This window comes from Vicugna pacos, chromosome 21 (assembly GCF_048564905.1).
Source record: "Vicugna pacos chromosome 21, VicPac4, whole genome shotgun sequence".
Lineage (NCBI taxonomy): Eukaryota > Metazoa > Chordata > Mammalia > Artiodactyla > Camelidae > Vicugna > Vicugna pacos.
Genome location: NC_133007.1, coordinates 3270668 through 3297718, shown reverse-complemented (window position 1 = coordinate 3297718; position 27051 = coordinate 3270668). Strand labels below are relative to the sequence as shown.

General features: G+C 35.1%; 1 protein-coding gene across 17 annotated transcripts in view; it reads right to left on the bottom strand.

Annotated features, from left to right (window-relative positions):
- Nucleotides 1-27051, bottom strand: part of LOC140687922 (succinyl-CoA:glutarate CoA-transferase-like) — a 129552-nt gene that overhangs the window by 43722 nt on the left and 58779 nt on the right. Inside the window, exons 5-6 of one of the 17 annotated variants that reach the window (XM_072945859.1) lie at nt 8680-8759; nt 6520-7367 (exon numbers count right to left, since the gene is read on the bottom strand). The exons of 13 other annotated variants lie outside the window; for them this stretch is intronic. In XM_072945859.1, coding sequence (XP_072801960.1) covers nt 7289-7367; nt 8680-8759 — 159 coding nt within the window. In that variant the 3' untranslated portion in view covers nt 6520-7288. Of the gene's footprint in view, nt 1-6519; nt 7368-8679; nt 8760-8783; nt 8825-18105; nt 20850-27051 lie in introns of those variants that run through there. 3 more of the 17 variants (XM_072945862.1, XM_072945873.1, XM_072945866.1) reach the window with 3 other exon arrangements.

The following is a 27051-nucleotide window of genomic DNA, read 5'->3' as shown; positions in this document are numbered from 1 at the left end:
GAAAAGCCATCTTAATGATGGAAAATGTAATGTTGTCAAAGAATCCATAATATATCTTTGGAATGACTGAAAAAGAGAATCAGCCTGTGCTGTACCCACCGTTAAAATGTTTTTTATAAAATCTTTCCTTATTAATATCGGAAGGGGGATAAAGGATAAAAAAGAATGAAAAGTTTCAAAATTAAACCCAAAATTTAAATTACTCCCATTTCTTGGGAAAACATTTTCAAGAAAATGTTGCTAAGTGCTATGATTCATTGTAGTTTTTCAATATTCAATAAATATTATATTCTTTAAGGTTCTAATGCCCCTCTTTGAAATATAATGGAGTATTGATATTTGTAGACCTGAAAGCTCCCAGCATACGGAATTCAAAAGAAAACCATCCCTTCATTTGTCCTTTAAACTAAGGTATGTTTTTAATACTGGTGAAAGTGATAATACCGGAGGACACACTAGCCTTGAACTTAAAGCCAGTGTTAAGATTTTCTTTCAACAACCCTGATTACACTAAGTATGGCAGGTATTTTGATTCTGTTTGAAAAGGCCAAAGGGGAGAAAAGAAAAGGGGAAAGTAGTGTTTAACGAATGTCTGCTCTGTGCCAGACACAGTATTGTGCTAATAAATAATAATCAGTTCTCAGTCTGTGTGTGTGTGTGAAATATATGTGTTTATTATAAATTTTACCAATATAAAGGATGTACAGGACACAATTTAAAATTATAATAAAATATACAATACTCTTTATTGTAAATTCTATAGAGCCAAATGATTCTGACAAAATATTCTTGCTGATTTTGTAAGTCATGAGAAGCCAACCTAGGGTTGCAACTGTTAAATGAGTGTACAACCTTAATGTTGTCTGATATTTTCATTTCTGTGAAATAGGAGGAAAGTGAAACAACAAAGATGTATGTCATAACCTCACTCTTGTTCAATGAAATGAGCAACTTCTTTGCTGAATTAGATAATAGTTTAAAATATTTCCTTAATTTTTTGTGCTATTCACAACAAGGAACAGACTGTTAAAATTAAATCTGCTTTACTGGCATTTTCTCTATCACTTTCTTAAATCCAGACAATCAACAAAACAATAAATTAAGCTCTGGTTTATAGTATTTCCCAATTTCCATGGTATAAGTACTATCACGACAGATTTCAAGCTATCAGTATGAAAGCACCAAACACAGTTGGGAAGAGACATGCAATAGCACATCATTATATATTTCACCAGATATGACAGACATAAGTAACAGCATGGTGTAGCAAAATAATCGGGAAGTGATGAGTTCTGAGCAGTTATCATCTTTGCTTTTAATATAATTTATTTAATTATAAATTCATATAATTTAATTTATAATGAAGGCTGTATTTAACAATCAGCTCATAAGATTTCTAAAAACTTACTCGACTCTTATGATCTGGTATAAGCCAGCTCCAGTAGACTATTGGCTGGATACAGTACAGGTATTTCACAGACAAGGGAACTAAAATTCAGCAGTGATTTGTTCAAGATCTCACAGTTGGTAAACGGTAATTACTGTGATTCAAGATGGGATATGACTGACTCTAAATCTATGCTCTATCTTACCAAGTTATCAGAGATATACTTTATATCAAATTTTAATATTAAAATTCGTACAAGGATTTTTTTTTTTTGCAAATTCTTAAGTGGGAATCTGGTTTTGGTATGTTCTTTTGATTTCAAAGAACAGACATTCTAATCACTTTAATAAAGGAAGGTTTGCTGCATGGACATAAGAGTTTTGGTTGAAAAGCTAGGGACCCACCCATTAAAATCTTTGATAGAGGTGTGCCTCATGGGATTTGGGAAGCCATGACAACTGAGGGACTGGCCAGTCTTATCTCTTATGGCTATATAGTCTCTTTTCTTTTTCTATATACTTGTGCTTTTTTCACACTACAGATACCTGCATTATCTAATTGTCTTTGCCTTGCAGAGTTCAATTAAAATCACAATATTTCTATATTATCTCATTTAATAAGTAATAAAGCCTTCCCTATTAACTTATATATATATATTAAAAAAAAACCTATCCAAATTCTAGATAACTTATTCACTGAGTATCTACTGAGTGGGAAATTGTTAGTATTAAAGAAACAACACATATTCCCTATATATGAGAACATTAAAAATCTAATAGTAAAGCAAACTAAATTATAAATTAAATAATGGATTCACTTGTAACTGTTATGGGCTAAAAGTACAAATAAATAATTCATTATCAAGTGAACAGATAAGATCTAGGAACAATAAGAGCCTTAAAATCAGTTTTTCTTTTTTTCCCTTATACTCTTTGTATCTTGTGAAAACCAGTTCATAACTTGATAGTGAAGACAAAACTAAGACAAGAGCTATTTATAGGCAACAAAAATAACCCCATGAAGCTAAACTGTTAAGATTACTAGTATTCAGGGGGCAAGATAATAGCTCAGTGATAGAGCATGTGCTTAGCATGCACAAAGTCCTGGGTTCAACCCCGCAGTACCTCCACTGAAAAAAAAGATTACTAGTATTCCTTAAAAAAATAAAAAATACACACACAGACACACACCAATTTCTAAGCTTGGGATGTGGGCAATGAAATTACAAAACAGATTCCTTCATCAAATCTACTAATTAGGCTGTGAGTGAAGAAATAGTTGTTGCAAATAAGCATGTATTGATTAAGAATAAAAGACCACTGGTCATTTAAAAATATAATTAGATTTCAATTTGAAATATGAACCATAAAGCTGATTTCAGTCATGCTGCATAAAATAAATTTTAAAACCAGTTAAATAGATGGGCATTTTAAATACAAAATAACAAACTTTTAAGTAACTCTTCTACTCATATTCCCACACACACACAAAAAAATCCTCTTTCAGAGACTTATGAAGAGTACCTAAGGAAATGTATTAAAGAATAGCTCAGTTCTAGAGAGGTCTGGGGTTTTATTTGTTTGTTTAGAGCCGAAGAGGATAGTTTTTTAAACATCCCATTAAATAATCAAGCAAACAAAGTTTTGTTTTTTGGTAAGATGTAGCAAGCACACACCATCTGTCTCTCACTGAATTCATCTATAAAACTTAAACAGAATGTGTGCAGCAGTTATTGAAGGGCTCTGAAAAGTTAAACAGGAGCAGACAGTTTGGAGAAAGCACAGAGTTTGAAGTATCAGCAAACCAACAGTCAGTTTACCATTTTTCCCCTCTTCGATACCCACTCACCTAAGACTCAATGCAACCCCAAACCCAAAAGTGGGCATCAATTTAGACACATTGAGATCCAAAAATCCTCTAAATCTGATTTGAGAAGGAAAGGGATCTCTTAACATCCAGTAGAGAAAATCCCTGCTTTTCTTTTCCTTTCATCCATTCTCTTGCAGTCCTAGTCCCTAAGAAATTCTGTAGTAGTGGCAGCAGTGACAATGGTGACAACAGGGACTTGTAGAACCTGAAACACTGAGGAAAGAAAGGACCTCTGCTGCTATTTTTCTCTCTTTCTGATCTTCCACTACTTTGCCCCAGGTGCAGATGAAGTCACAGAAGTTGCTCAGCGGAGTGTGGTAAATAAAGCCCTAATTATCTGGCAAGAGGACCAAAGGGGGCACTTTAGAGAACTGAAAAGAACCAAGGAAAATGTATGGAGAGAAGAGAAGGCAAGCCCATAAAGTTGTTTATAAATTTCTCGGATCACTTCTAAGCTGTATGTGTGGAGATCTGAACCTAAACAGCATACCACACACGTTGAGAACAGTTCAGGTACCAACTTGGCCACTGGTTGACAATACATACAGAACATATCTGAACAGCACAACAAAGGCTTTAAAAAAGGCACTAACATAAAAATCACAAACCACAGAAGCTAAGTTAGAACTTGTGTCTAAATCTGAAAGAGTTAGTATTCTGTATGGAATATCATTCAACACAGGATAATAAGCATCATAATGGTCAAAATGCCCAAGACGTGATCCAAAATTACCTTGCATACAAATTACCAGGAAAATCCCACTACACATAGGAAAGGCAAAGGCAACAGATACAAACTCCAAGATGACACAGATGTTGAAATTATGTTACAAAAACATATATCTGAAGTTGTGATATAGTAAGAATATAATAAGAATTAGTCTTCTTCCCTGGTTCCTGGCACAGAGCTCTTAAAACTGTTGTAATTTCCTGAGTGACAGGGGTGAGAGGAGCATCTTTTGTAATTTATACCAAACTTCTTACAACAATACCTGAGTTTATGTTAATAAAATGACTGGTAGCTGACCCCCAGATAGCTTTAGGATTAGGGCCAGATGCCAAAGGAAATAACCATGTGATTAGAGGGTTATGACTTTCAGTCTCACTCCACCCAACCCCTGATCTCTAGGATGGGGAGAGACTGGGCACTAATCACTAATGGCTGATGATTTAATCAAACATGTCATTATAACGGAACCTCCTTAAAAACCCCAAATGAAGGGGTTTGGAGAGCTTCAGATTGGTGAATGCATCCAAATGCCAGGAAGGTAGTGCACCCCAACCCCAGGGGAATTCCTGTGATCAGGATGCTTTGAGATCTTGGCCTATGATCACTTCATCCGGCTGTTCATCTGAATACTTTATACTACCCTTTATAATAAAGCAGTGATAGTAAGTAATGTGCTTCCCTGAGTTCTGGGAACTATTATAGCAAATTATTGAAATTGAGAAGGGAGTTGTGGGGACCCCTGATTTGTAGTCAAGTCAGACAGAAGTGTGGGTAACCTGGGGACCCACTACCTGCTACTGATATCTGAAGTGGGGACAGTCTTGTGGGACTAAGGCCCTATCTGTAGGTTTTGTGCTAACTCCACGTAGGTAGAGTCAGAACTGAATTAAATTGTTGGGAATCAGTGGTGTTCACAAAGAATTAGAGGATTGCTTGGTGTGGGGAAACCCAAACATTTGGTGACAGGAGTTGTGAGTAGAAAAACAGTTTTCCTTTAACCCCAAATGGGATAAATTCAGAGAAATCCATGCCCAGACCATAATTAAACTGCAGAAAACTAAAGATCAAATTCTTAAAAGTAGCCAGAGAAAAAAACAACTGATTCTTATAGTGAAACTATAATTTGAATAACTGCAGACTTCTTATCAGAAACCAGAGAGACCAGCCATGGAGGGGGTTAATATTTTCAAGCACACCAAGAAGAGAACTAACTGTCAACCCAGAAATATATTCAGCAAATATATTCTTCAGGAATGAAGGTGAAATAAAAGTAACATTAACAGAAGAAAAACTAAGAGAATCTGTCAGCAGCAGACTACTCAGAAAAAAATGGCTAAAGGAAGTTCTTTGGACACAAAAGAAATAATACCATCAGGAAAATGACAACATGAGGAATCAAGAAAAAGCAACAGAAGTGATAAATAGCCAAGTACATGTAATAAACCATCCTTCTACTGAGCTCTTTAAAATATTTGACACTTCAAAGAAAAAATTACAACCTTGTCTGAAGGGGTTTTCAACGTGTGTTGATGTAATAAATTAGACAACTACAGCACAAAGGGGAAAAGGGAAAGAGAACTGTTTGGTGTTAAGGTCTCCACATTCCAAGTAAAACTGTAAAATACTGATTCTAAGCACGTGGCGAAGAGCAAAGTTTACATGCTGTAATTCCTAGAGTGATCATTTAAAAAAACCAAAACTGTAGAAATAATATAGTAAAAAAATACAATGGATAAATTAAAACAAAATGGTAAAAATATTCAAATAATCTGCCCCAAAAAGAAACAGGAAAGGGAAAAATGAATGAAAAGCATAAAGAAAAACCAAAAATCAAATAATAAAGTGATAGATCTAAATCCAAACATAACAATGGTCACATTAAATGTAAATGACCTATCTAAAACACATCAGCTAAAAGACAGACTGTCACCATGGGTTTTAAAAAATGATCCAACTATATGTTGTCTATAAGAAACTTACTTGAAATACAATGACATAGTTTTAAAGTAAAAGGACAGAAAAAGATATACCAAGCAAACACTAAACAAAAGGAAGATTAAGTGGCTATATTAATATCAAAGTAAAACTCAGAGCAAAGAAAATTACCAGGGATAGAGACATCACACAAAAAAAAATATGTCAATTCACCAAGAATTCATCAATTCCTAAATGTGTATGCACCTAACAAGAGAGATTGAAAATACATGAAGCAAAAACTTACAAAACTGAAAGGAGACATAAACAAATCCACAATTGCAGTTAGAGGCTTCAACACAGCTCTTTCAGTAATAAATAAAATGTGTACACAGAAAATCAGCAACAATAGAGAAGAACTGAACAACAGCATCAACCAACTGGGTCTTTGCAATTTAAAGGGAACACGCCACCCAATTAACATCAAAATATACATTTTTATTCTTTTCAAAATGTACATGAAACATTCACCAAGAGAGACCACATCCTGGGTTATAAAATAAGCCTTAGCAAACTTAAAAGAATTGAAATTACACAAAGTATGTTCTTCTAAACTGTAAAAGAACTAGAAATCAATAATAGATAACAGCAAAATCTCCAAACACTTGGAAATTAAACATACTTCTAGATAACCCATAGGTTTAAAAGGAGTATCAAGGGAAATCAGAAAATATTTTGAACTGAATGAAAATGAGATACAACATGTCAAAATTTGAGCGACACAACAAAGCAGTGCTTAGAGGGAAATTTACAGTATAAAATGTTCAAATGAGAAATGAAAGTGGTCTCAAATCAACTATCTATAAACTTCCATATTAAGTAATTTAAAAAATGAACAAAATAAACCTAAAGCAACCAGAAAAAAGGAAAAAATAAAAACAGAAATCACTGAAATTGAAAACAAAAAAATTTAACAGAAATGAGTGAAATCAAAAGCTAGCTCAGGGGAGGAGGCTATAGCTCAAGTGGCAGAGCACATGCTTAGCATGCAAGAGTTCCTGGGTTCAATCTACAGGACTCCTTTAAAAAATAAATAAATAAATAAGTATGCCACATGCCAGGAAGGTAGTGCACCCCAACCCCATGGGTTCAAAATTCAACACTTTTGCTATGCAAAGGACACTGTTAAGAAAATTTTTCAAAAGACAAGCTATTGACTTAGAGAAAATATTTGCAGGTCACATAATCAACAAAGGACTTGTATCCATAATACATGTATAAGAAACTCCCAAAACTCAATAGTAAGAAAATAATAGTAAGACACTAAAAAATAAAACTATAGCAAGATACTATTTAAATACATATTAAAATGGCTAAAATTAAAAATATTAACAATATGAAGTGTTGGTAAGGATGCAGAACAATTCAGATTCGTATGTTGCCAGTGGGAATGCAGAATGGTACACTCTGGAAAACAGTTTGGCAGTTTCTATAATGTTAAACATAGACTAACCAAATGACCCAGCAACCTCACTTCTGAGTATTTAGAGAATTAAAAACTTGACACAAAAACCTGTATACAAATATTTAAAGCAACTTTTTCCATAGTCACCAAAAACTGGAAACAATCCAAACTTCCTTCAGCAGGTGAATGAAACAAACGTAATATATCCATTACAGTGGAATATTATTCAGCAATAAAAGGAATAAATTATTGATACATGCAACAACTTGCATGAATCTCAAAGGAACTGTGCTGTATGAAAGGAGCCAGTATCAAAAGTTATATACGATATTATTCTATGTATATGACATTCTCAAAAAGACAAACTATAGTGATGGAAAAACAGATCAGTGGCTGATGAGGGTTATGTGTAGAAGGAGACTGTGACTACAAAGGGATGGCTCAAGGAGTTTTTTGGGGTGATGGAACTGTTCTGTACTCCAAAAGCAGTGATAGTTACATGGATTTACACATGCGTGAAAATTCATAGAACTGTATACCCAAAAAAGTCAGCCTTACTATAATGCTAACTTAAAAAATAAAATTTAAAATGTTAAGCAATCAAATGACAATATTCATTTATATACAGACACTACTGCAAGAGGCCATTTCCCAGCAAAGAGGGAAATGAAACAAAGAGGAACAGTTTAAGTCTAATCATTTGTTTGAGAAAATGCTGTATTTCTCCAGCCTTACCAGCCTGAAGTGTGTTAGTGGTAACTCCACTGTTCAGTGCTTGTTGCCCTTACTTGTATAATGTCTCATATCTCCTTTTGGCCTCCACTCCCCACCCCACTCCCAACTCCAGTTATTTATGGGAGGCCACAGATGTCTCACAGGTGTTCTTATGCTCTTCACATCCTGTCCCTGTTCTGTTGATGTCTGATTCTCATAAAGCCGTTTAACGGAAGTGCTTCACCATTGCTAATGCTGAACTTCCAAACCTGCAAATCCTTAAAGAATTCCTTTAGTCCTCAATACATAAGAGACATGCTAGGTTCCTGCTGAGATGAGAAGAATGTCCTCTTCATAATCATTTTAGGTTCCTTGAATATGTCATGTTTTCAACTCAAGATCTGGGTACATGCTGTTTCCTCAATTTGAAAAACTTCCCTACCTTTTCCCAGGCTAATTTATCCTACAAGTGTCAGCTAAAGTATTAATACCTTAAAGCAACATTGTCTGTTCCTCCCAGACTATGTTACATTCTCTTGTCATACTCTTCCATAGCACTCTGCATTCTTCACAGTGCTTACATTACTTTCCACTACTTACTCAGTCACTGCTAGGTTATGGACTCCATGAAGAACAGGGAAGTGTCTATTTTGTTCTCTGCCATGTCGTATCTCTGGTGTCTAGTAAACAGTAGACACACAAGACAGGTTGTTGTATGCCTTGAGAGGTAATGCTCTCCCTATCCCTGAAGGTGTGAAAAGAAGGTTACAGGACCATCTCAGTAATAATGTAAATGGGATTCACACAGAGAATGGGAGCCGAAAGTAGAGGACCTTCAAAATCCTCTGAAATATCTTATTATAATGTGAATTCCAAAATTTCAAATAATTAGAATACAAATGAACATACAATTAAACTATTTTCAGCATAATCTATTTTATGCCATCTTATTTACAAGTCAATTAAAAAAAACAGTAGTGCCTCAGAGTTACTTTGTTCAGATAATTTAATTATCATCGTATTGTAGATGAAGGGAATCATTAACAGGGAGTTCAAGTTAAGAGAGTATCAGCTGACCAGCTCTCACCCTTTGATCAATCAATAAAATACTGAATGACTAGTCACAAATCACACACTTCAAGTTCTGGTGTGACACAGTACTAGTTACTAAACGGCTTAAAATAAGCTTAAAATAAAAATTCTGAACAATACTTAATTTAAAAATTAAAGAACCAAACTCAATCTTGTCCTCCCAACTGAATTAACAGATGTTGCCTGTTTTTGTTTGGAATACATGTCATTTCATAGAATTAATTATTTAGCTAATATTTTCTTTCTCATGAAATCTGGTGTTAATTGGAAATCAATTTTTCTTAAGTCTAAACAAGTTAAATGTCTAGAGAGAGTCATAATGTAGTACCCAAATCTGTTTAAAATCATTTATTAAAGACACTATTTGATCAGTTTTCAAATAGACTTGGACCATTAAATACAGAACAGACACATTCTGCCTGACAGTATGTATTTCCAAATCTAAGTGTGTTTCCGCACTTCAACAGCCATTATTCAATGAAGCCACAATAAAAACACATTAAAGATCAACTCTCCCTTATGAGTAGTCAAGGCAACCAAGTTACATCTCTGCCATTCCTCACTGGCTCATCACAGACAAGATTCTCAGTTACAGAATTTCAGACAAGATTCTCGAGATCCTTAACTAATTACATCTGCAAAAAGGCTATTTCCAAATAAGGTCACATTCTGAAGCTAATCTTTTTGTGCTCCAATTTCCCCTCTAAAACGAAGAGGCAGTGCTGATTAAAGAAAACTTTAACTTTTTCCATAGCCACCGATGACATCCTTGTTGTTGCTAAGGCAATAGGTCTTTTTCAGTCTTTATCTTATGAGACTCCCTCTGATGCATTTCACAATGATGACCACTCATAGTTCTTGACAACCTATCCTTCCATCTTGGTTTCCAAGATACTGATCTTCATGGTTGGTTCTTCCTACTAAAGTCTACCACCCACATGACTAAAATACCAAACTCCTTATCTCTGGCCCATATGTAACCCAGCAGGACCCTGTGAGGCCTTCCTGCAACAGAAGCCTCGCACACGTCCTCTGCCTGCCTCTTGTCTGAAGAGAAGCTGTAGCCTCCCAGGCCTCCCCTGAGTCACAACAGCCTGGCTCAAGAATTAACGACTGAAAGGACATGAACATGTAGTGACAAAAAACAGCAGGTGGGCCAGGAGAACTGTTATTTCATAGACGCTAAAACCCCCTCCAAACCGAAGAAGTGAACGACCTGATGACCTTGAGCATGTAGCCCTCAGACCTACTGGATGGAGCCTGAGGATTGATAATGTTAACCCCCTGTGAAACCACCCTCACCATTAATCAGTCAGAGAATTGTGCACAAGCTGATCACACACACCCTGCAACTCCCCTCCTTCCCCTTTAAAACTCTTCCCTGTTCCTTGAGCATGAGCAGCCCCACTCTCCTTGCATGGCCCTTGCTTCACTCTGAACCCCACTCTCCTTGCAAGGGCCTTTCTCCACTCTAAACTCCATGTTTTGGTTTGTTTGGTCTCACTGTGTGTCGGGTATGTGAACTTGGGTTCAACAACAACTTACTTCTGAGCTCCAAACTTACACACCACACTGAACATCTGCCACTGGCTTTCCCACAAACACCTGAAACTCAACATATCCAAAACTGAATTTAGCAACTTGGAAGTATCATGTTAGGAGGCAAAGGCTCTGGAGTCAAGACTACCTGGGTTGAAATCCTTGCCTTGCCTCTTTCTTATTAAATGTCTGACCCTGGATAAGATATTCCAATCTTTTTTGACTGTTTCTCTCATCTGTAAAATAGAATTAATAATTTTAACTATCCCACACCTATAGGCTATAGTTCATAACAGTGAGTAAAATCAGGATCTGAAATGGTAAATCCTAATTTCACCAGGGAGGTTCATGCTATGCTGAGATGCGAGTTTTATGATAATGGGTTTGTGAAACCAAAAAACTACAGTGCTTCTTAGAATCAAAGGCGTATTTTCCACACCATCACATTTTGACCACATTTCTGTTATCAATGATGTGTACATCTTAAAATATCTTTTCTGAAAAGCTGATATTAAATTGATGATAACTAAGGAAATATTAAGGTAGATCTTACCTTCTCAACATAATGATTATTTCATTGACTAATTAATAGCATCTTTATTTGGGGTTTAGCATATCAAGTGATGTTTATTCTAGTTAAGTACTACTTACTTCTCTGTCATCACTGCACTTCAACTAGCAGCAGCATAGGTAAGAGAAATCATATTTATTAAAGTTCCTTAAAGTGAATCTGTGGCTTAATTATCAATTTCTTACTCAAGATTTTGCTAATATCAGTCTCTTGCACCCACAAACCCTTACTAACCCTTCAAGGCAGGCCATAACTCTGCAAATCCTACCCAGACAGTTCTGCCTTGGTAAGTCACTACCTCCATTTACAAAAATACAGAAAGTTATATTTTATAACTGCATTAGTAGAAATAGAATATAATCCAGGCTGGATTAATTACTACATAACTACAACTCTTATACTCCTTCTTATTCTGATTTTTAAAACAAATTAAAACAAATTTTTTGGTGGGCTCCTCAGAGAACTGTGGGCCCTAGGCACCGTCCTCACAAGGCCTAATGGATAAATCAGCCCTACTTCAAGGCTCTGCTTCAATGTCACCCATTTTAGATATTCTCTGATCTCCTCCCAAACTTGGCCTCAAGGCAGAATGTAACCTTCTTACTTTCATAGCAATTGATTCTCTTTATAATATTTAGCTTGTTGAATTAGACACTTAAGAATCTTCTCTCCTACTATGGCTTACTCTTTCTTTTCCCCACTGTTACCCCTCACCACCAGGATTTGGTTTGGTTAATAAAAAACCAATTCTGATCTTTTTATTAAACTGTTAACATAGTCAAGACAGAATCCACTCTTCTTCTCTCCATGTTTGTAGAAAGAAGGGTAAAATAGGAAATGTAAGAACAGAAAAGACTATGGAGCATCATGGTCGCACACAATAACCAGACAGAAAAGAGGTTTTTAACCACATGATGGCGGATCATGAAACAGCCAATGTCTCAAGAGGCATGGTAACTACTCACAGACAAAGTACCTGGATGATCCTACAGTGACTTGTTAATTCAGTATAACGAAGAACATAAAAAACTGAAGATGGCTTTGGATGATCAGGGCTTAATGGATATAGAACACAGAGATTCCAGAAACAAGTTGAAGACAGGTAAGGGGAAGAAAAAAGGAGGAGACTGTTTTACTATCAATATTTTTCTGAATGGGGCTGTATTATATTATGCAGTCTCTCTAAGCAGACAGGAGTAGTTTCTCAAGAGGTAAGGGCTCTCAAAAAGGAATAAAATGAACGTAGTCCCTGCCTTCTGCAAGAAGAATGTGACAGCAGTTCCTTATGCACACTCTTACTAGGGATGACAGCTATCATACATTCATTGACTGAATTTTATTTGGTGCCTTTGGTGGCACAATGGCCCTAGTACAATAATTGGAATATTGACTCAAAGGTTACTTACATAAATGATATAACAATAGTTTTAGAGCTGAAAAATATGTGCATATGCTAAACTTCAGGAGTTTTTTTAAGCTGTAATGTTTCTGCTATGTAGTATTACCAATAGTTACTTTATGACTTTATTGTAATTTTAGAATTATATGAAATGGAAAGCTTCAATAATTTATGAATGCTTTAGGTTCCTACAGGGTCTGACTCCCTAAAAAACTCCTGTCAAACCCTAGAAACTGGAAAAGGGGGAAAGATGTTTATAATCTGTATGTTCAAGAAGATTAAAAAAGAAGTGTTTAAAAATTTTCAGTGACAGAGCCTCATAGTTTACCAGAAATTTGATCATTCCAAAACTGAAAAATTCCTAATACAGAACACCTGCTGTGTTAAAATATAAAATTAAAGAGAATGTTCTCCATCCACCAAACATAATTATTTTCTTTTAAATACAAAGAGTGATGATAAAATTAAATGTATTCGCATTAAAGGTCTTGGGGGACATTTGATAATTCCAATGATCTGTGTAAACACACCACCTGTCCAAAACACACTAGTCTATAAATAATCATAGCTCTTCCCATCCCCAAAATGGAAACATCATTTCAAGAGAAAGCAAAGTAACAGAGACAACTGTGTCCAGTTGAAAAACAGTCTGAACTCTATTTTGGGACCAGTGTTTTGATGCTCAAACATTTAGCTTTCTTAGGCAGAATTTTTCAAAAGAACAGTCAAATCCCAGGATAATATGCATAAATGAACTAATCAGTTAAAAACAAAATAAAATTACATTTTTGTTCAATTAAGTTACAGTATACATCAGATCATTTTACACCATAGGCCAATCTCTCAACGAATCCTAAATTTCATTTAGTCCTATCTTAAAACGAGAGTTCTAAAATAATATGAAACATATAACTGAATTATTAATTAAAGTAACATTTTAAATGTTTCTAGTTTAAGATTTAACTCTCTCCTCTAAATGTTTCTGTTTAGATGCTTACTGTATAATAACAAAAGTCTAAGCCCTAATAATGTGTCTTAGAAAGACATATTTTACTTACATTAAGACGACTTCCAAATTATGACTGACATAACCAATGGCAAAATGACATCCAACCCCTGCCTAACCTAAGACAGGCACAAATCCTTTCCTCACCTCACCTACTTTGATACTATCCCAAGTAACAATCCAGACCAATTACTAACAGCTACCTAAGTCTACCCTCAGTCTATCAAACTCAGCATTCCCATACATATTGGCTAAATGAAAACAAATGGTACCAAAAAGAAAAACAACACTGAAATCTTACAACCTGTTGGCATTGAATGGAGAAATTCCTTCTAAATTCTAATGACACCTAGCAACCACACCTCTGATTTTACTCTGTTCAGTTCTACCTTTTAAACACTCTGATATGGATAGTGTAACTGATACGGAGAGTGTAACAACTCTTGAACAGAGTAACACATGTAGAATTTTGCTTACTGGCTGGTACAGGAAAGGACAATAACACTCTAAGTCTGTGGCGCTTACACTTTGGCATGCATCAGAATCCCATAAAGAGCTCATTAAAACAGATGGCCAAGCCTGATTTCCTGATTCAGTAGGTCTGAGGTAAGGCCCTAGAATATACATTTCTCACAAGTGCCTAGGTGACGCTGATGCTCTTTGTCCAGGGACCATACTTTGAAATTCACTGATCCAATAATGTTAAATTAAAATATGCATTTTCATTTCCTACACACAAAATCGTATCTCAGTTTGCTCTAACTCATTAATTTATAAATGTTACTTTATGCCAACAGTTTTCAAATTTCTTTTACTGGATCATAGATAATCACTGTGGAGACCTACTTCCTCAAGTCTTTTCTACGTTTCATTTCTACCAAAAAAGAAAAGTTAACAAAAAGGCTAAAGGTCTATCACATCACCTACTGCTTTAAGACAATGGAACCTGAAAGTCTTCAGAAATTCTATCCTATGTCACTATACAATTACATTTGCCATTCCTCATTAATCAGGCTTATTCTCTAAGACACTAAGCTTAGGTTTGGTTTGGATAATTAAATTTGTTTTCCTTTTAATATTTCTTGAAAGATAATCTAATAAACTTTATTACCATAAAAAAGCAGCTCCTCTCCTATCTCCCAGCACTTTCTCCTCTGTCAGAATCACTTATCTTTTCATAACCATACTCTGTTTCTACTGATCTCTAAGAAATAAAATTGTTAGAAAGATGCTAAAATGCTTCAGTATTTATTAAATATCAAAATCAAACATTTTGATACACCAGACAGGACCCTAACAAACCTCTCCCACCATATCTTTCAGATTTTCTTACACAATCCCTGTTCTTGGAAGTCTATCTGCTAACTTTCCACCAGACTTCATCCTTCACAACTAGAAAGTTCTATGCTCTCCTTTTTCAATTAGCATTGCCTTTAAAACAGCTTGAATCAGGTATTCTTTTTTCCCCTGAACGCTTCAATTCATTCCAGTCATTTTTGATCTACAAACACACATTATGTTTGAATTATATGGTTTTATATCTTTCAAAAAACTGCTTTTTTCAGTCATTCAGTGTATATTTTCTTGTTTTCCAAAAAACTATTAAGTTCTTTGATTTCCTTTGATTTCTTCATTTAAAGAAAACTATATTCTATATACGATGATGTGTAATAAATGTTTACTAAATATCACAACTTTAACAAATTAACAAGTTTACTAAATATCAACGTGGAAGAGAATGTTAGTGCTTACCAATATAATTTATCTCCTCTTATGCCTGGGACAAAAATAAACAATATTTTCCTGTTCCTCATAATTAGGTGGGGCCAAATAACAGAGTCTGATCAACAGAATGCAGATGGGAGTGATATATTCTAACTCTAGGCCTGGGCAATAAAAATCTCCCACACAATATCCTACGCTCTGTTTCTGCAGCAATCTTTGAAGTCACAGGTTGAAAATCGTAGAAATACATGATGAAAGGAGCCTGATCCTTAAATCACTTTTTGGAAGAAATTTGTCTTGGAGAATGTCCTGATCGGGTATACCTCCACATTAGATTTTGTATGACAGAGAATGAAACTTTTCATTATGTTAAGTCACTGAAATTTGGGTTGATATGATACAAAACTAGCACTAATGATAGTAATATGGTCAATAATGTTCAGGAAATTAAAGAAATCCTTTTCTACAATTTCCCAGCAATTTAGCTTAACTGTACATTGTCCTAAGTACAACGTGAAACTATTAATAGCCTTTATTAATTCACCAATGTTCCTTCACTATGTTCAATATTACAGTAGATTACGTACAGTATGACATAGATGATACATTCTGACATTTAAAATTCATTTGAAAATCATTTCTTACACAATGTTTATTACTAAAAAGAACATATAATATTTCATTCATATTGGAAACAGAACTACACTATATAACAAAACCCCTCATGAGGGCTTTACTTCTAAGACCTATGCAGACAAAGTAAATTTTTCAACAATAAAACTGAGAAAAACTAATACTGTAATAGAACAGACTGATTCCACTAGTAGAGAACAAATCTTAACTTTTAAGCCACATTACCTATGCCATCATGTCCCATAATACTATGCTGATCCAAAATAAAGTAATAGTCAAAACATTTCAATAGTCACCTGAGTACCACTATCTTGAAAATTATATTACACACATACACACACACCCCATTTGCTATATAGATAACAGAAAATATGAACTAGGAACAATTCCAATTGTGTACCTATTCTGATTCAAACCATCAAAATCATTTAATCTTTGGTTTAAAAAAAAAACCTTTCCTCAAGGGGAAATTAATTTCAAACATACAAACCAACATGGAGTAAAAAAATTAAAATGCTATCTAAGATGTGCAAGTATCAGCAAGGACACTAGGATATCCTAACACAGCACCTTATGGAAAGACCAAATTATTTTTACCAGTGTTACTCTTGCTCAGTCTTTTTTAATTTAAAAGAAAAGTATTTTCCCCCTAGTTTTCTTTTCTTTTTTGTTACAGCCCCTCAGCTTTACTAGCTTCCTAGCCTTATTAACTGCTATCACCAAGATAAAATGTTCCTAACAAAAATTAATGCCTTTCTAAAGGTAAAGAAGTTAAAAACTAAAAGATCACCCCCTATTGCAGAGGAAACTATAAAACTCTATTGTATCGGTAGAGCATGTCTCAAATGCACCCATCTCCCCAAAACTTTTACATTAATGTTGGTGAAGAAATCCAGAATGTATTCAAGGAACTTGTTAAGTTCCACCATCCACTGGTTAGATAAAACCTAAGAAGTAGCCTTAGAGCAAAAGCTTATTTGTGGTATTACAGTTCAGTTCATTTTAGATGACTATTTAGGGGTGTTCATGGCAGATAAGTCATCTGAGGGCTAAGAGAAAATTATTTTTAAAATAAATTTAGGAGAAAGAAATATGTATATGAGAGGAGGTATAAAAAAGCAATAACTTAAACAAAACTTTAGAGACCTTTATAAACTTCCTGTTTCATCTGATCAAAGGAGAATATTTATAATAACTCAACGTGAGATAGAATGGCTAAATATATAAGCTACGATTACTACTATTATTGTTATATTACCATTTTCTCTAAATTATACCTAATTTATACAGGTCATTTCTAAGATGTTACCAAGTCAGTCATGCCCACATGTATATTTGCCAGTGCACTACAATCAGATGGCTATTCAATCTTAATAAGGGTCCTCATTATAATTATTATGGATTAAGAGGTTCAAGGCTTATAGCTAGAACTACACACTCACAACCCTCACAGCTCTCCAGATGGAACAGTTAAAACATAAAATTCTGAATCTGGAATGGACTTTATCAATCATCTAATCCATTCCTCTTATTTTTACAGATGAAGCAACTGAGGTCCACTGATAGTGATACAGCTAGTTTAAGGCGAAGCTGAGATTAAACTAAGGGCTCTTTTGACTATGAAGTAATTCTTGATTTACTGTCTTCAAACTAGCTACACCTAACTAAGCCAAAAAAACCACTACAGGATAAAATAAGAATTGACAGCATCTCCAACATGAAAAGCTAGTAAGTGTGATAGCTGATATAAATTTATTTATAACGTTTATGAGGTGAGAGTAAAACCTCAGTTCACCTATTAAGATCAGAGAAAAAACATGGGAATGCACCAAGTTACAAAACAGAGCCAATACATTTATTTCTCTCTCTTTTTTTTTGTAGTATATCAGTTTACAATATCATGTCAATTTCTGATATACACCATAATGCTTCAGTCATACATATACATACAATATATTGGTTTTCATATTCTTTTTCACTATAGGTTACTATAAGATACTGAATATAGTTCTCTGTGCTATACAAAAGAAACATTGTTTATCTATTTTATGTATAGTAATATGTGCAAATCTTGAACTCCTGATTTATCCCTTCCCACCCTCTTCTCCCACTGGTAACCATAAGTATGTGTTCTGTCTGTGAGTCTGTTTCTGTTTTGAGAATAATTTCATTTGTGTCTTTTTTTTTTTTTAGATTCCACATACGCGTGATATCATATGGTATTTTTCTTTCCCTTTCTGGTTTACTTCACGTAGAATGACGATATCCAGGTTGCTGCAAATGGCATTGTTTTATTCTATTTTATGGCTGAGTAGTATTCCATTGTATACATATTCTACAACTTATTTATCCAGTCATCTGTCAATGGTAATTTAGGTTGTTTCCAGGTCATGGCTATTATAGATAGTGCTATGAACACTGGGGTGCATGTATCCTTTCAAATTAGAGTTCCCTCTAGATATGTGCCCAGGACTGGGGTTGCTAGATCATATGGTAAGTCTGTTTTCAGTTTTTTTTGAAGAATCTTCATACTGTTTTCCATAATGGCTGCACCAAACAACATTCCCACCAACAGTGGAGGGTTGTAGGAGGATTCCCTTTTCTCCCTACCCTCTCCAGCATTTATCATTTGTGGACTTTTTAATGATGGCCATTCTGACTGGCTGTGAGGTGATACCTTTTTTGATTTGCATTTCTCTGAAAATTAGTGATGTTGAGCATTTTTTCATGTACCTATTGGCCATTTGTATGTCTTAATTGGAGAACTGCTTGTTTAGGTCTTCAGTCCATTTTTGGATTGGGTTGTTTGGTTTTATCTTACTAAGTTGTATGAGTTGTTTATATATTCTGGAAATTAAGTCCTTGTCAGTCACATCATTTGCAAGTATTTTCTTCCATTCCGTAGGTTGTCTTTTTGTTTTGCTTATGGTTTCCTTTGCTATGCAAAAGCTTATACATTTAATCAGGTCCCATCTGTTTATTTTTGCTTTTATTTCTATTGCCTGGGTAGACTGTCCTGGAAGAACACTGCTGAGATTTATGTCAGAAAATGTTTTGCCTATGTTTTCTTTTAGGAGGTTTGCAGTATCTAATCTTATGTTTAAGTTTTTAAGCCATTTTGAGTTTATTTTTGTGTATGGCGTGAGGGAGTGCTCTAACTTCACTGATCTACATGAGGCTGTCCAGTCTTTACAACACCACTTGCTGAAGAGACTGTCTTTACTCTATTGTATATTCTTGCCTCCTTTGTCAAAGGATTAATTGACCATAAGTTTTGTGGGTTTATTTCTGGGCTCTCTGTTTTGATTCATGTGTCTGTTTTTGTGCCAGTACCATGATATTTTGATTACTGTAGCTCTGCAGTGTTGTCTGAAGTCTGGGAGGGTTATGTCTCCAGCTTCATTCTTTTTCTTCAGTATTGCTTTGGCAATTCTGATCTTTTGTGATTCCACATAAATTTTAGGAATAACTGGTCTAGTTCTGTGAAAAACGTCCTAGGTAATTTGATAGGGATCATATTAAATCTGTAGATTGCTCTGAGTAGCATGGCCATTTTAACAATATTAATTCTCCCAATCCAAGAGCATAGAATATCTTTCCATTTCTTTAAGTCATCTTTAATTTCCTTAATCAATATTTTATAGTTCTCCATGGATAAGTCTTTCACCTCCATGGCCGGGTTTATTCCTAAGTATTTAATTTTTTTTGGATGTGATTTTAAAAGGGATTGTTTCTTTACTTTCCTTTTCTGATATTTCATTGCCGTGTAAAGAAATGCCACTGATTTCTGTATGTTAATCTTGTATCCTGCTACCTTGCCAAATTCTTTTATCAGCTCTAGTAGTTTTTGTGTGGAGCCTTTAGGGTTTTCTATATATAGATTCATGCCATATGCATATAGTGACAGTTTTATCTCTTCTCTTCCAATTTGGGTCTCTTTTATGTTTTTTTCTTGTCTGATTGCTACAGCTAGGACTTCCAATACTATGTTCAATAGAAGTGGTGAGAGTGGGCATTCCTGTCTTGTTCCAGATTTTAGTGGGAAGGCTTTCAACTTTTCACCAATGAGTATTATGTTGGCTGTGGGTTTGTTATAAGTAGCTTTTATTATGTTGAGATATGTTACCTCTATACCCACTTTGGTAAGAGTTTTTATCATAAATGGATGTTGAATTTTATCAATGCTTTTTCTGCATCTATTGAAATGATCATGTGGTTTTTGTCCTTTCTTTTGTGGATGTGGTGTATCACGGTGATTGACTTCCATATGTTGAACCATTCTTGTGTCCGTGGGATGAGTCCAACTTGATCATAGTGTATGATTTTTTTTATGTGTCGTTGGATTCTGTTTGCTAATATTCTGTTGAGAATTTCTGCGTCTATGTTCATCAATGATACTGGCCTGTAATTTTCTTTTTTCGTAGTGGCTTTGTCTAGTTTTGGTATCAGGGTGATGGTGGCTTCATGGAATGAGTTTGGGAGTATTCCCTCCTCTTCAGTCTTTTGGAAGAGTTTGAAAATTGGTATGAGTTCTTCTTTGTATGTTTGGTAGAATTTCCCAGTGAAGCCATCTGGTCTCGGGCTTTTGTTTGCAGGGAAGTTTTTTACTGTGGATTCTATTTCACATCTAGTGATTGATCAGTTCAAATGATCTGTTTCTTCTTGATTCAGGTTTGGTGGACTGCATGTTTTTAGACTTGTCCTTTTCTTCTAGATTGTCCAATTTGTTGCCATACAGTTGTTTCAATACATTTATTTCTGATATGAGTTTAACCTATTCTGTATAGTCCATTTAGGAACACTGTCTGTACCTCATAGAGCAAAAGGAGATTAATTAAATCACATTAATAAAGAACTAAAGAAACAAAAGAAACAATTTCTGGTATGTTACCAAATGCATTGCACATCATGAAGAAAGTGTTGTAGTCACTGAGCTGGAAAAAAAAAAAAACCACATGTGTCTTATCTGACTATTAGGGAATAAAGTTGCAATGAGTTTTACAGAGCAAAGTACCTGATATGAAGAAGGGTAAAAGTCTGCAAGAAATATGACATTTTTTCCATTCTTACATGTAACGCCCTTTCAGTTTCCCTGCTCTATAAAGAAGGGATGACAATAGAGATAATAATAATAAGCAAGCATTTTAAAACAAAAGGTAACATTTCTTCCTTGTTTGTACTGTTTCATATCAATGTATTATGCTTTTTAAAGTGTCTGATATGCTAAGGAAATATGGTAATCATAAAATACTTATTTCTTTGCCATAATTTCTTTACCCTCGTATGCTGGAAAAAAAAAAGGATAAACCTGATTAAAACTATTAATAAATTCTGGAACTCGTTTGTTTAAAAAAAAATATACAACTCTCAATGAATTCATGATGTGTTGGTATTATTTCTTCTGCTGCAAATTCAATTAACATGCAAGTATTATAATAGAAAATGTTTAAGAATGTACTACTTAAAATAATCCTATCATGTATATCTAGCACATTTTAGGAAATACTGCTCTAAAACATGTTTAGCTAAATTCAAAGCCACTTACCAAGACATATGTTCAACTTGTGATTTAAGAGGTTAAAAACAAGAAAAAAAACAAACCTTGAAATTATTTATCAGGCTTGAAGAAAAAAGTCCTTTTATAATCAACATAAAGTAACAGTCTTCATAAAATAAATATTTGTTGAGCACCTACTACATACAAGCAGGGAGTATTGGGAAGAAGTACAAATCTATCTTTCTCTTAATATCTTACAAACTATTAAAAGAAATAAGACATTTACCTAGTTAACTATAATACAAATTAGAATTCGGTCAGTGCCATGAAGAAAAACAAACACTAGGAATACTAGGAAAAGTACTTCTGACTAGGAGTACTAAAGGAAGCATTAGGGAAATAGTAACATTTTAAAGAATCTATAAACTTGGACAAAATTTCTAGTGGCAGATATAGGGAGACAACTGCATTCCTTCTAGGAAAAAGACATAGCATAAGCAAAAAATCAACTCACTAAAAAAATGCTGAGTTTTCAAGGAACAGCAAGTAATCTAGTTTAGCTTCAGAGAATACTGAGGTATGGCTAAAAAGTTAATTTGGGGTAAACTCATTTGAAAGCCAAGTAAACAAGTATGAGTTTTATCTGATAGATAATAAAAAGCTTTTGAGCAAGAGAGCAGTAAGATTGGTTTTGGGAAGTGCAACAGGGCAAAGTTAGAAAACCTAAACAGGATACTACATTACATCATCCAAGCCAGTGATACTTAAACTCTTTGGTCTCAGGACCCTTTTACACCCTTAAAAATGACTGATGACCCCAAACTCCTTTTGTTTATATGGATCATATCTATGGACATATACCATACTAGAAATTAAAACAGACATTAATAATATTTAGCTATTGATTCATTTTAATATGGTGATGGATGGTAATTAAAGTTAATGTGGTAATTATTTCACTGTATATGGGCATGTGCGTATGTGTGTGTGTGCGCGCGCGTATAATATAAAATCATTATATTGTACTCCTAAAACTAATACAAAGTTATATGTCAATTATATCTCAATTTAAAAAGAAAAAAATAACAAACCCATTAACATGTTGACATAAGTAAAATGTTGTATGAAAAATAATTCTACTTTTCAAAACAAAAGAAATTTAGTGAGAATAGTAGCACTATATTTTTTCAAATCTCATCAGTGCCTGGCTTAATCTAAGACAGCTGGATGCTCCTATCAGTTTCTGCATCCCTCACACATCTCTAACACTTTTTCCCATTTTCTCTTCTTAACACGCTTGGTGTTTTCTACTGAACTGTTTTCCAGTATACCAATCCTAGCTTCTTCCATGTCCAGTCTGCTATTAAATTCAGTTATTGAATTCTTAACTTCATATATTGTATTTTTCACCAAGCTGACCTTCTTGAAACATATGACTATTGTGACCCATGGGCAATTAAGGGTAACTGAGGACTTGATAACTGTTGAGATCCTTGCAGAGATCACTGGAGTGGTCCTCTCCCTCATAGGCAGGTTATGCAATTGTGGAGCTTAGGAAAGGAAGAAAAACTAGGCCACTCAGCATTTAGAACACTGTGAAATCCTAGGAGAAGATCAACATCAGCCTAGCAGTAGTGTTCCACAGCTCCCCAGTCTCCCAACAATAAGTGGCTGGACTGAGTCTCCCTACAGAGAATACAGACAGAACAGCAAATAGAAGGATCCCTCTAGTTGCCTCAGAATTAAACTGACAATACCACTGTCTTCACCACTATAGATCCACAGGGGTAAGAATCCAGAAAGCAATGGAATGACATCTTTAAAGTGCTGCAAGAAAACCTGAACCTTGCATTATATTCCTGTGAAACCATCCTTTAAAAATGATGGTGAAATAAATGGTTTTTGGACAAACAGAACCTGACAGAATTCTCAGCCAGCAGATTTCCAGTGAAAGAAATACTAAAGGCAATTCTTTAAGAAAATGGAAAATGATCCCAGGTGGAAAAACAGAAATGTAGAAAGAAATGAAGAATACCAGAAAGGATAAATATGGGATAAATAACTATTAACTATAAAAAATTACAATTATTTGCAGAATTTAAAATATATGTAGAACTAAAATATATAAAAACAGTATGTAAAAACAGAGGGTGAAAGATAAAGTCAAAGATTCTAAAATTCTACTGGGAAAGCGATAAAAACAATAATTTGTATTGTATTAGAGTTAATAATGCAAGAATACATTCTGTAATCATCAGTGTTAAAAATTTAATATTTATCAGTTTCTAGAAAAATGCAAATGCTAAAGGTCTGCCATCATAAAATCATAAATTATATAATTGGAAAGCAGCTCAGATTTAATTATAATACATAAAGCACAATCTCAAAGCCAAACAAATGACTGCTGATGTGAACTTGCAAAAATTAATAAAATTTGATGGAGTAAAAGTCCAGTAGAAACCTTTTATCCTAAGAGAAAGATTTCAGGTGTAAAACTAAAGAAGCTGCTGTAAGTATAACACAGATATGCTCAGGTTGACAGCCATAAAAGGAAAGAACACAAAATTGGGAGAGTCACCTGAAAAAAGACAGTCTAATACTATAACCAAGAGGAAAGAATGGTGGTGATACACATTTATTCCACAGCCACACAGGCACTGGGACATCCCTAAATTTGGTGTCTGATTAGAGCTGATCCAAAGAGAACCACTGCTGATGGTTAGTATACCAGGACATTTACTGGGGAAAAGCAGCTGTAAATCTTTGGGTATAGAGAGTAGCACATCACATACACAACCAAAAAAAAATAGATGTACTCGAAGAACTAAGAGCAATTTAGAGTCATAGAACTACCAAAGTTCTACTCTAAGTCAACAGAAAAACTTTAAGATGATACATTTAAAGAACTGTGAAATAACAGGAAAAAATATATATATACAAGGCTCTGTCCTTGGTTCCTGGCACAGAGCTCCTAAAACTCTTGCATCTCCTAAGTGATAAGAGCACTAGGAGCATCTTCTGTTCTAATGTTTGTTTGACCCTGGTTCTTGACACAGAGCTTCTAAGTCCCTTGGCATTTCCTGGGTGACAGGAGCACATTTCTTCCAGTGAGGCAATACTTGATGGGCTCCTAAATGGCTGTGGGTCACCAGAAAGACCATGCCATGATCAGAAACTGGAATTTTCAGCCTCATCCTTTGTCCTTCAGGAAGGGGAGAGGGACTGTAAATTGAGTTAATGATCGATCATGCCTACATGATACAAAACCTCTATAAAACCCCCAAAGGTACAAGATTCAGAAAGCTTCCAGGTTGCTGGGAGAGTGGTGTGCTGGGAGAGGGCATTGAAGTTCTACACCCTTCTCCCATACCTTGCCCTATATATCTCCTCTATCTGGATGTTCATTTGTATCTTTTATTATATCCTTTCATACTAGGCCAGTAAACATTAAGTGATTCCTTGAGTTCTATGAGCCACTATGACAAATTATGAAGCCCAAGGAGGGGGTCACAGAAATCCTAATTTATAGCCGTTCAGTCAGAGGTGGAGATAACAACCTGTGTTTGGTGTCTGAAATAGGAGTAGGGGATCAGTCTCGTGGGACTGAGCCCTTAACTTGCGGGATCTGACATGAACTCCACGCAGATAGTGTCATAACTGAATAGGACACCTAGCCGGTGTCACAGACAATTGCCTGGTGAGGGGAAAAAACCCTACACATTTGTGACCAGAAGTGTCAGAAATGAAGTGTTTTGGGTCAGTAGTAAAGGAGAGATACACAGAAGTGGGTTTTCCTACTTAGGAACTATATTCAGGAAATACTCTCACCTCTAACTTGAAGTGTCCTCCACACAAGGAATTTATGCTTTTATCTAATCCTCTCTTATAACCATTGGTCACATAATATACCTCAGTTTTATCTACTCTGGGGACACAGTTTCAGAATCTACCTACATCACAACACAATCTGTCCCACTAATTTCTTCATGGTGATCTCAGGCCAAGAAAAACACCTAGAATTTGCATTTACTAAGTAGTTAGGTCAAAATAACTTAACAGCATTTATGTCCTGCTGGGCAATGCATAACTTCTCAAACACTGAAATCACACTGGACACTACCATCTTCATTCCCTGATATCAGTTATTTTTCATACAGTACTTGCATTTTACTTCAAAAGCCACTGAAAACTTATCTACGTAAATATATAACATCAAAAGGGATGTAGGGAGATCTAACAGTGAAATTGTGAACTACCTAGTGCTAGTAGTTTGAACAGTTTCCAAAAGATGTCAAGCAATGTAGTAGTAGTAGTACAGAGTAGTAACAGAGACTGAACAAGTAACAGATAATGAACACGGGAGAGAAAGAGAGTGAGGGACAGACAGGAGGTTTGACAGAACAAGAGTGAGCAAGCAAGAGAGTTTAGAACAGAACACAGCAAAGAGAACAGTAAAGAGAAAAACAAAGACAGGAAGAGAGAGAGACAGATGGTCAGGGGGAAATAGATGCACAAAGAGAGAGAGAAAGACAAATACGGAGAGAAAAAAATGATGAAAAGAGAAACAAATGGACAGATGGCGAGAAAGACCAAAAGGCAGAGAAAAGGAGAAACAGAGTGACCAACAGTCAAGGACAGGGAGATACTGAAGATAAAGAAACAGACAGACAGAAACAGATGGACATATGGGGGTAAACACAGAAGAGAGGATCAGGAAAGGTAAGACAGCATTAGAAAGACACAGAGAGATTAAGGGGGAAGAGTGAGAGAGATACAAGGAGAAACTATCAGGAAGAAAGAAAGATAGGCAAGGTTACACAGATATGACAGAGAAGGGGCAGGGAAAAGGGAAAAAGACTGAGAGACAGAGTGGGCACACAATGACAGCAGAAAGGAAAGCAGGCAGGAAGAAAGAAAGGAACTTAGGGAGGGTGGAAGGGGAAGGAAAAAAGAGGCTTCCCCTCCACTCAGGGGAACAGGAATTTTATTCATCAATTCATTACTTGAAGGCATGATCCTTACAGTCTACCAGTGTGTAAAAAAAACCCCAGGAATTAGCACAACCATTCTTAATGATGCTGAGCTCTGCACTCCAGGGGCTTTTATGGCCATAGGGGAAACACAGTCTCTCTGCATAGTATTAGTAAATACAAGCTACACTCTTTTACTTCAGATACTAATATTCTCATTGACAGAATTTCATAGCTTTGTGAGCTTCTAAGGATCTCTGCTTCAAGCAACCAATCGAAGGTAACAATAATTCATTTTTCTTAGAAAGACTATAATCACATAAAATTACATAGGAACCAATTTTAAAAGAGGAAACTATTCAATTCTAAGGCCTTGTATTTTCAGGACACACCAGCTATGCATACCCTTTCAGCATATTGTAAGACAAGCATTAGTTTGGTCTTTTTTTTAAGCTATTTATTGAAATTTCAAAATTAATAAAGAAAGAAGTAGAGAACAATACAAGTCCCAACATGCCCAATACCTAGCTTCAACAACTC